At 36.7% G+C, this 12,050-nt stretch overlaps 1 protein-coding gene across 1 annotated transcript in view; it reads right to left on the bottom strand.

Annotated features, from left to right (window-relative positions):
• Positions 1-7,092: 7,092 nt before the first annotated feature.
• LOC139138399 (mpv17-like protein 2) overlaps positions 7,093-12,050 on the bottom strand; it is a 44,165-nt gene continuing 39,207 nt past the window's right edge. The window contains exons 4-5 of the mRNA XM_070706766.1: positions 8,624-10,801; positions 7,093-8,397 (exon numbers count right to left, since the gene is read on the bottom strand). Of these exons, the coding sequence (XP_070562867.1) occupies positions 10,667-10,801 (135 nt within the window). The 3' untranslated portion in view covers positions 7,093-8,397; positions 8,624-10,666. The remainder of the gene's footprint in view (positions 8,398-8,623; positions 10,802-12,050) is intronic.

Below are 12,050 nucleotides of genomic sequence, written 5' to 3'. Positions count from 1 at the left end.
TTTATTTTGCAATTTGAACTTACGTTATCATTATTATACCACCCATCGGCTATTCGGTCGTTGCTGTCTTTATTTGGTCATTTTGCCCACATTTGGTTATTTTGCTGTTATTTTCTCGTCATTCAGTCATTTGGTTATTGATCGTCACCGTAATCACATTACTCGTTATGTATGCCAGTGATCATAATTATGTCGTAATTTGGACATTTTGTTGTTATTATTATGTGATTATTTGCTAACCTACTTGTTTGACTTAGTTGACTCCTAATCAGAAATCATTGCACGACATGGCGACTTAACCCATAGAGACTCATTCTTCAATACTTTCTCATGTTTGTTTGTTTGTTTTTGTTTGTTTACGAGACGCTGATTTAGAGTGGAGAAATTGAAAATACTAAAAAAACATTACTTGGTTTAATCTATTACATTTTTGAATATGCTGTTGACAGTCAGAGTGTCACAGATATTCGGAAAGTTGACTATAAGTAAATTCTACATTATCGTTCTTTTTGATATGAACTATGCGATATTACGATTGTCCAAACAACCTAAACAATACCAGCACAGCCATGTCTATGCACACGGGTGACTAACCAGTATATGCTGTGCCAATCAAACCTCTAGCATAATTGAAACTGACTCTTACTGGATGCACATCAGTGTTCCGATCAAATTCAGTGCATTCAATTTTTTTTCAGACGTGGTTTTATTATGATTCATTAAATAGGAAGCATAAACGAGCTAAAACCAGATGTGCCGTGTCCTTCAAACCTTCATCATAATAAAAGAATTCGATTAAGTAACTTAAAATTACAGGCAGTAACTTGTACTGCATACCATGAACATATCAAAATATCAAATTATAGTAATTTTGGCTCGCAAAATCGAGAGTTGATAGATATAGTACACAGACATATCATATGACCGAGACCAATGGCCCAGTATGTAGGCTTCGTTCACACTTGGCCCGAAAATCAACACTGGGAAAGCTTGAGTATTAAGATAACATGATGTAAAATATAGTTATACATGTATATAGAAAACATGTTACCACAATAGGTGTGCACCTTACAAGCTATCACTGAAAAAAACATATACAAGGAATTTTTTACATCAAGTGTTAGCATACTACCCTAATGCTTGCTAGATATTTTGCAACTGTATTAACATCTTCCTTTTTTCTGCAATTCTTCTCAGGTGGAGGTAAAGCTGAAAAGAAGACCTCACCTGAAAGGAATCCACGATGTGACTTCAATCAGGCGAGGCGACGTTTTTTGTGTGAGCGGCCCGTTCAACCTTTACCAACATTACGCCATTGCCATGGACGATGTCACCGAGGATGGACATGTGAGAGTGATCAACTTTGATGGAAATGGATACTCGTATTTTGCCAAGAGGTTGCTGGGCATCGTCTGCGTTGAGGACGTTGACTTGAAGGCAGCCCTTGACACACGGAATGTATACCGTGTGGAATATGACGCATCGGACACTGTAACAGTAGTTTTGGCTCGAGCCGAACTCAGTCTCGGAAACACGGACTATTCTGCAAGGTGGAACAATTGCGAGCACTTTGCATCCCGGTGCTGCACAGGCAGCAGCGTGTCATACCAGATTCTGGACTACAGAATGAGGCGCTTCTTAAGCAGCCTATTGGACGAAGTACACCCTATGCTGCTGTTCAAGATGGTGGTCGAAGGTTTTCTATTACAAGCTGCTAAATATGGAGGAAGTTACCCATTACTCAGAGAACTAGCACTTTTTGCGACAGGTGGCAACTGTGCCATCTTCTTTACCAATTCCGCATCCGTCTCACTCATTTCGCTGGTCGGGCTCGTCGCGGCCAGTCAACTGTTCTTTCTCTTCCATAGCTTTTTGGAGCTGAAACAGCTCAGGGACAGAGACCTTAAAGCTGAGGAAGAAATCGCAGCACTTGGGATTGCCATAGGGCGTTATATTGGGGGGATCTTTTTCTCAGTGATGGGTGCTCTACTTGTCGAAAGTTTGTTCGGCACCACATCTGTCCTGACCAGTCTGATGAGTGGTATTGGGTTTGGCTTCCTTGGAAGGGTGTACGGCAAATTTTTCGCCGGCGAACAATTCCCTCCTAGTGTCTGAACATCAAAATTACCAAACCTGCTGATCAGACATGAAGGACGCAAAATTTTGTAAAAAAATAATTTAAAAAAATTAAGAAAAAAAATATAAAAGAAAAATGCCAAAAAGAAAGACTTTTTCAGTAAATTATTGATGTAAATTATTACAGTGAGTTACAGTGTTTGACTTCTTATCATTTCAAATAACACACAAAGTGCTAGCTGTGTTTTGGAATGTTGTATTCACGGAAATGACAGTCCTGCTCCTTTTACATTGTGAGTGGTTGCTTTTAACCAATGCAGTTCAATGATGTCCAGAATTCGTTATACTGTAGAGGGCATCACTCAATTTCTGTGAGTTTTTTCTGTAACTCAATAAAGGAATATAACGCTCACTGTGAGTTTATTTGTGAAGTGACTGTTTTGTCGATGATGTTTGTTGATGATATTTACAGTATTTGTACTATGTGCAGCATCTCGGAAGTTGTTATCCAATAGGGTGGCTGATTCTTACCGTTATAATTGAATAATACAAATAGACTCCCTAAATTGCTGTAAATAATGGCAATCGACCAATCAGATGTAACCTTCCGAGGACGCTGCACATCAGGGTTTGAAGCCTAAAGAATGAATGTCTTTGTGCTGTGTTTGTGTTTGTATGATAATTGGCTCTGAATTGGTAACTGATACACTCTAAGCATGAGGCATAAACTTTACGATATTTTTTTACTGGAGTTCAAAAGTCCACACATTTGGCGAATACTGGCATCGAAACTCTTCTTTTATAGAAAATTTAGTGTAAAATGATGGTCAAAATTTTGGAGGAGACAAAACCAATGGTAAAACCCACATTATATCGGTTTTCACGTGCAAAGGTCAAAGAGAGGTCAATACTATGACACATGACGAAGTTGGAAGTTAATATGCGAATACCTCGATGGAAGCAATTTTTCATCAGTTGCTTCACAATAGTCCACTACTTTCCCCCTCCCAAAAACATCTACCTGTACGGTTACAAATTCTCAACATCGACTGATTGGCTTGCTCTATGGACATGAGCGCAACCATAGGATAAGGAGCTGGGCTCCACTGTGACTGTATGTACACGGTCTTGTGATTTAATAGAAAACTTATATTGCAACCACATTGGCGGTTCATCCACAGGGAACGTGAAAATCTTCTCGGGCTTTGTTCTTGTTTATGTAAACTTGTTATTTGTCAATTGAAGAAGCGAAATTCGTTGATAATGTTGATTGTACATACAGGTACATCCAGACCACTATAATGTCGTCATTATAGCGTCAATAATATTGGGCATCTATACTGACCCCAGGCGAATCCACTCCCAGTATCTTCATACGGGGGTGTGTCGCCCAAATCGAAAACATTTACCCACGTATATTCCAAACAATGACCTATTTTGAGGGATGTTCTCGAGAAATTTGGGGAATATTTATTATCATACAAGTGAAGGTTTTCCTAAACGTAGGTTTCCCTGGTGAAGAACCGACATTTTAGGGATTTTCCTTCGGAAAGTTAAATATCCGGGCTGCGCGTGCCACATCTGTACACCTTTCAATGAGTCAGTGTCGGGTAGGTATTAAGGTCCAGGAGCTTGCATTCCCCCCTTCCTATATTAAATATAGATAGAAGCAGGGTAACATTCAGTCCTGTACTCGATACCGCTCCGATAATACACCAATGGGCGGGTGCCAGATTATGCTGGTGTTTCGTTACATGTCACGTGATTTGCAAGGTTATCAATGTGATTAAAACACCAGCAATAACAAATAACAACATTAACAACAAGTGGTTCTGGTCTGTGTGTAAGCAGTGTTTCATTTGCCATGCTGTGATTACTGTGCAAAGTCATAGCAGCCTCAGGCTGAATACAAAAAGGTAAACAAATTGACAAACAATACTGACAAAAAAAGGAAAATGAATAAATAAAAATGACAAATAGTAACTGTAACAATACAAACAAGATATAAGTTCCACATGGTTCACATATGTACCGAGCGCCTGTGAGTACAAACACATCAAAGCATAGACCCTCGAGGGTCTATGATCAAAGTACGAGGAAGGATATAGACATAATCACGTTGTATTATTCTGTGGACGTGGAGGACGCGCTACAAAACCTTGGAAGGTGTGCTACAAAACCTAACTTACCATAGCAACCATAATATCAATATGCAGCATGTACTTCTTCTGAATTGTAATCCATATGAACAATCACGCTGACCAAACTAATATCAGTTGACGCGATGCGCCCAGTCTTCATGAAGGAATGGACCATTTCTAGATCTCGGGAGGGGTGGTTAGGAAGCCGGCAAGGGTGAGGAATTTTAACTCCCATATAGACAGGTGTGCCACCCGAATGGGTCACTGCTTTACGAAAAAATCCCTAAAGACGGGTCAATTTTCGTCCAAAAAAAACTAAATATGGGTAAGTAACAAACGGAAATATGGCAACATATAAGTAAAACCTTCAAATGCGGTAGAATAACTTTCAAAATCCGTCGGTTTGTCAAAAGAAAATCCCTAGAGTGAATCACACTTTTTGGGTAGATATTTATCAACTTGGGCGGCGCATTCCCGAATGAATATATTGGGAATATCTCCGCCCCCCCCCCTAAATTTTCCCTACATTCTAAAATTTGACTAGCTTTTGTCAAATTTTGCATAGTACGCGTACTTTCCCAAACATTTCCCCATTATTTTTCTAAAAAGCAACACGGTTGCATATATCTTCCAATTAACGTTCCTCACTACTTCCAAGACTTCCACTTTTCACCTTTCAGTTACGTAAAACGGATACACAATGGACGCACACAACATTTTGTGACTGAAACAAAGGGCAAAGAAAAGTAAGGACTCAACAAGGACGACTCAGAGAAGACACATTATTGACTAGCTGGAATATCAGCTAGAATAGACACTTTTATTGTACAGTTCATGAATTTTTATGACAAATATACATCTACAGTTATCGTATATTTTACAGTAAAACATGGTAAGTTTTTTATTCAGTACAGCGATCAGAAAATCTTTTGAAATTTGTGATTTTTATACAATGTATTGGTCTCCTTTTTTAAATTCATGTTTACAATATTGACCATTTACAACAATGCTTATCTCACAGAAGACACTTACATCGCAAAGTTTTTTTAATTTCTCCAATTTTTTTTTTTTTTTTTGCAATTCCTAAAGGAACTCACTTTCCTCAAAAAAAAGACTGATACATCTACGAGACCGAATGCCTGATAATCAATGTGATCATCAGGTGAAGAGTTCTGGTTCCGCTCTGTTGTCATGGTGCAGTGATGTAAACAATAATCCTGCATTGTTTTCCATAATGTGGATGGACCCATTTACTGGATCTATAATAGTAGAGTCATGTGCACATCAGTTAATATTTTCAACATTTACTCTGGTAAAATATCGTTCTATTTGAGAGAAGTTATTTCCAGCACAAATCTTGTTGCACCTGTCTGAGCACTGCATATGAATGTATATTTCTTTTAGGGGCATCGGTTACTTAGTTACCGTTACTAGGGTAACGGTAAACTACTAGAGTACCGTTACTAGGGAGCAAAATCATGTCACAATGGCTACGCTTGGTATATCAAACAGTAAGCAGGCAAACATAAATGAGAACAGATGCAATGTTACCATGGTTGCCGAAAATGAGCAAAAACACTGATTTACAATGTATGATATCGCTCCAATACAAACAACAGATACATATGTACGTCATTGAATGTAATACACGGGACTGACAAGCAAGCAAGAGATGATCCAGTTAAAAGGCTGGATGTACTTTCTCAATAGCGCCATCTAGTGACAGACGCTGAAAAAATAAACGGCAATGTGAGTATGTGCAAACACGTACTGTAGGAGGGAAAATGTTACATTGATTTTAAGATACCGACAGAGCACATCTGAAATCACAATGATTGAAATACAACCATCCTTCCAAGAAGTGTAAAATTAAAGTCAAACATCAAAACTAATTGGTACTTATCTCCTACAGTGACTGCACCATATGGCTTTCAACTTTCTCGGAAAGCAGATATAAGAAACAAGTGAAAAGACTGTTCTGTAGATTTGTCAGGGAATAGAACGTGATGAGAATAGCTCAGTTTAAAAGAGTCTTGTTCGAGATGTAAAGTAAGTCAATAAAACCCAACCTTTAAAATTAATAGTAATCAAGTGACAGCAATAACAAGAATACATAAAAGCTCTCCAATAAAGTATATATATGGCTTTATAGCTTGTACAAACACAAATCACAGCTGAACACTACAGCCATTGAACCTTGTAATCACTGGGACACGACACTAAATCTAAATAACCTGACATGTGAATAGAACCATTCTCAGTTTTACAAGCTATGGGTAAACATTACACTGGAAGCTGTCATTGAACAAGTCTGACAAATTGCCAGAGTTGATGACATTGACAATGACCTTAGAGTACATTCACTTCGATGAAAGGTCAAATCTTGATAACATCGGACATGTCTCTCCCTCAAGATGGCGTTGTATTTAAAGGGCCTATAATAGTAACTTTTGATGATTATTTTTCACTATTTTTGTTCTGTATGTCAAATACAACTTCTTATCAAAGTGCTCTACAATAAGTATAATATGAATTTTCTTCACATTTCCAGCATGTATCTGCTTCAAAAATATCAGTATGACTATCAAAGTATTTTTTCAACAATTTTTTGGGAAAATTGTATGACGCCATTTTTCCACAGAGCATAGGAGACTGTACCACATTGCAATTAAGATTACAATGTAAAGTAAGCTAGTCTCATGCGAACATGATCAAAAGATGAGTACGAGGGCTTGTATGGACAATTTGCAAATGTTGCGGAAAACCTCAAAGCAATGTCGAAAGCAGTACAATGCGGTACTCGTCATCTCACATGAAAATGTAAGTCTCTCTATTGGATGGAATTTGAGCAAAATACTCACTATGGTAACTATAATTCACTGGACAAAAATAAAAATCATTCTTTTATTTTCTGGGTTGCGTCGTTCACTGTGAAAAAAATTCAAATTCAAATTACATCATAAACTCAACAAGACAAACTTCTTCAGTGAGCACAACAGAAGAGAATATGATACAAACATAATACACCCTTGAAGACTGGTATCAGTAATTTTGCTACATAAAGTTTCTTGATATGTCTACAAGATACTGATGTTGTTCATTGCAACTTAGTACATATACATCTATTTCTCATCTGTCATTGTAGTTTACTACACTGCCGATAATTTGCATTACAACGTCAGACATGAGTGCAGGAAAGGGCTGATTCAAAGCTTACAGTCTTAAAGAGTTTGAAGATCTGGAAGATGGAACTGATGCTTGACAATTGGCCAAGGTCAATGCCAAGGCACGCCAATGTTACAATGGCAAACCTGATGAAAGTGACAGATATCAACAGTCAGTGACAATCTAAAGTACACCTTTGGGAATTGCACACATCTATGGAGTATTTACTTTCATGAATAGACCATTTCAATGGCCTTTCTTTCACATCCTGGTATTTTTATGGCATGGAATACCGTACTCAAAATGCAACATTTTTGTGCTTGACAAAAAGGCAAATTTTTGATTGAAAATGAGTTGGGGAGTGATATTTCAGTACAGAATCAAGTAAACACAGTTGGATGAAATTACCTTTACACCAAACCAGAGGACTAAAACATTGTCCTGGTGGAGGGGCCATGACTAAAATGATTTTTATACAACAATACCAGGGTGTGAGGTCATAAATGGGTCACGCAAATGGCCAAAAAGTACACTGTAAAAGTCCTTTCACTTTTGTAGTACTATTGATGGATGAGACTAGAAAGCCTTGCAAACACCAATCATCGCTGTTGTAAGGTACACAGAAAGATTTCCACAGACTCAGCGTAAACACACTTGTACTGAGGTAGCTGAAATTTCTAGCAAGTATTACACAAACAGAAAATAAACCCAGAAGCTACTCTGTGATTGTAAATACAATTCTTTTCACTGCTGACTTGTCTGTACAGGATATAAACTTTATGTGTGATATTTCTCTCCATATTACAACCATTGTATAAATTGTTATTTCAATACTTGCAGACAAATAAAGGTATCCTCTTTCTTTTGTAGCAACATATATATATATATATATATATATATATATATATATATATATATATATATATATATATATTCACTGTTACATAATACACGAAACGTAAATAGAAATACATTTACTTTGTATTTGAAGTTATTTGTTATAGTTTATAATGCTCTGCCTTAGTATCAAGCATTCCCCCTTGAAATTCTATAATATATATATATATAATATATATATATATATATATATATATATACATACACCTATATATATATATATATATATATATATATATATATATATATATATATATATATATTATATAGAGAGAGAGAGAGAGAGAGAGAGAGAGAGAAGAGAGAGAGAGAGAGAGAGAGAGAGAGAGAGAGAGAGATAATGCAGCAAAGTTAGCAGACATAAACATCTAACAATTAAATGTTCATTGGTAATCTACTGGCAGTGAGTCCAGAAACGTGTTCTGATGAAGACAGCTTCTGTATGATAGGTAGGTTCGGTAGCTGACTTACAACGCATGGCTGAAATCACTGATGACTCAGTGGGTAAAGATATGATTGGATCGTTGGGAGGGACAGCTGTTATAATTCAATGCAATGTAGTTACTTGGGGACGGTGTAACATGTAGCTAGTATTGCTGAAGGGTTTTATAAGGAAACAAGAAAAAATTTCAATTTGATCACTCTAATGACTCGCAAGATTATAAATTGTCATAGCTCATATTTGCACAGTAGTTTCGGGACGGGGATTTTGACATTTCGTTCACAAAAAAAGGAACCATATTGTAAAAGTGATGTTGTTGCCATGGCTGGGAAACATTTCAAAATTTCTGATGTGTCTTCATATGATACCTGTACTTCATACATGGCTGTTTGTCTATCGCTGGCAATTTGGCAGAAAGTATCAATGATTGCACAAAAGGCATATAAAATGTAATTGCTTTTTTTGTGTGTTCACTCCTCCCATGGAAACCTGTTACCGCAAAATTCACTTCATGAATAAAATAAACCTAGTATTCATACCACCGTATAATTATCTACCCCCCTCCCACATGTCTGATGGATGGAATCAGTGCGCATTCAGTATTTATATTTGATTGCCCCTAAAATACTGACAACTTACATGTCATTGTAGAACAGCTTTCTACACGACTGAAACAGCTAGAAGGCTGACCCATGTCACAAGTTTTCACATATTTTATCACCTTATCACAGAATATACAAGTACATAATTTACAGATGAAAACTTTCAACAGTTCATTCAATTTACTGCACTCACCTCATACAGTACAGGAAAATATGTAATATTGCTATACCACTAATTTTCAAAATTATCTCCATATTCAAATATTTACTTAAAAAATTTATGAAATCAAAGTGAACAATATACATGTATATAATGTATATATATAGAAAAAATCTGTCTTTGCATTAACTCCAATTCACTGCTGTTTTCTTTAAGTTTTGATAAGACATTTTCGATTTGTTGATAGCCCTACTAACACCCTATGTACAACTAAAATTTCCCAGTAGCTAGTTCAAATTACATGTTTTTACGGTACATGGATTTCTCCCACAATGCACATGAAAATTACATGGTTACCATGTGACCAGAACAAATGATCATGTGACTATCACATGGTTTTTAAGGAGATTATGAATAATTTGATACCATTTTATTGCCTCTTGGATTCAACTCTTTTGAAATTTGACAGCAATGTATCTGAAATTTCTACAAACTGTGAATAAGAAAGCAGTATATTGTTAAAATAAAAGCTGTAAATTTTAAAATTTGATGAGTGATTTTGTTGACTTACATGTATCAGCTGCATTTTCGTCTTTTGCAAATTGTATAGTTTGTTGTAACACCCAATATGATTGGCTTGTCAGCACAGTTCATATAAATATGTGTGTCAGGTACATTGGTATTTTTAACCACAGTCTCTCCACTGTTTTGAAAATTAAATTAAAGTCTGAAAGTACAATCCATGGTGACTACACCTGATTAACATACAAGCTATGATGCCATGTTCAATACTAGTACTGAGTATTGCCACATACATGTACTTTTGCAGCAAGCCAGTGTGTTGATCTATACAACTTAAATATGATGAAAAATCACTAAGAGTTCACACCAATGTTTTCACAAGGTGGCGCTTTGTCTTTCCATGATCAAAATTATATCCCATAATATGAGGTAAATCTCTGACCTTTCTCTGAGAAAATCTATCATGATCACCATGACCATTAACTCTTCCTGACACGGCAGGCAGGAGATAACTTGTCTACAAATGTATGTCTACCCTGTGATTGACAGATCCTGCTGCTCAGCATACAGCACCATGCACATTTATGGCAGCATCCTACGTTCAAAATCAAACTCAAAAAAGGTACCAGATAACACACGACCCACGTACTGCAGAGCGTCTTCACTTGATATGTTTAACGTAGGACAGAAATGTATCCCAGCCCAGCGTGACACCGTTCACGTACAGAACTCGGAATCGTGTCGGTACAAAGTAGAAGTTGATGCACTGAGCGGCTGGCCATACACACCAGTCAGCCTGCAAGATAAAGATGACAGAAATGTTATCATTCCCTTCTTTTGCCGTCTGCAAAAGAAAATTGGTTATCTTTCATAATAAAATTATGATGAATCCTCATCTGAGAACCGTTAGTTGAAATACATGCATGTCTGTTCATTAGTGCTGATAGAATAATATTCCTAGAGATGCTTAACATCAAGAGTATACATACATAACATTATTTGGATTCCAAGCAAGTTTAACAGAAAATATACTGGCAAATCTACAAGTACCGGCAGTATTTACATTTGAATCATGAACAATAAACCTAAAAAAAGGCAATTATTATTTCCCAGTTGGAAAGGCAAGACCAAAGTGATTCAATTAATTATTTATTCCAACTTCAATCAGATATGAAATACATGTAACAGTTGAACAATCAACAGGTGTTTATGTTGAATGAGTACTGGTATGTAACATCTGCTGTAAGTAATTAAACAAATGTACAAAACAGAGTCTGGAACACATGCATGATTCATGTCAATCACCTTGTTTAACACAAATGATGACACAGTACATATGAGATCATTGGCTGAGGGATTCTCTTGGTGTGAAATTTACGACTCTTCACTGTCACGAGGAGGGCTTTTTCCCTACATGTATATGTATTGATTACAAAAGCTGTGACCTTGATCATTATTTGGAAGAAGTAGCTTAAAGGTATACAGTCACCTGTAATCTAAATATGCCCATATATGGTCAAAGGGCGTTCCTTGGTATTCAAAATGCCCATTTGAGGGCGCTGTTTTTAAAAAGCGGCCACCCGCTTATAATCTGTGATTGGTTAGATTTTCTCTTTCCATGGTAACTGTGGCAAAATTGGAACAGGTGACAGTATACCTTTAACTAGAGCTGTTGAAATGTGCTCACATGAGTGAGTACATGTCTACTGATAGAGATGTAAATCACAAGAACGAAACTCATCAGATTTTGTAAAACCTGCACTCTGGTGAATAAAAACAACATCACATCTCTGATATCCAGCTGGACAGAATCTAGTGGCCACTTATTGGTACATACATGTATACTGGTATGAAGACAAACATGCATGTATGCAGGTTATTTATATGTAGCATTATTACAGTCTGTATTGGTATGTTGAAGTACATGTAAACATCAGTGTGTACATGTACCGGTACAGAACTGGTACACAGACCATGTCATACATTAACTCTTGGCAGACTGGCCCACTGTGATCAATACATTCAGTATTACTCTACTTTTATTT

The sequence above is a fragment of the Ptychodera flava genome, chromosome 8, assembly GCF_041260155.1.
Source record: "Ptychodera flava strain L36383 chromosome 8, AS_Pfla_20210202, whole genome shotgun sequence".
Lineage (NCBI taxonomy): Eukaryota > Metazoa > Hemichordata > Enteropneusta > Ptychoderidae > Ptychodera > Ptychodera flava.
This window is presented reverse-complemented; position numbering and strand designations above follow the sequence as displayed.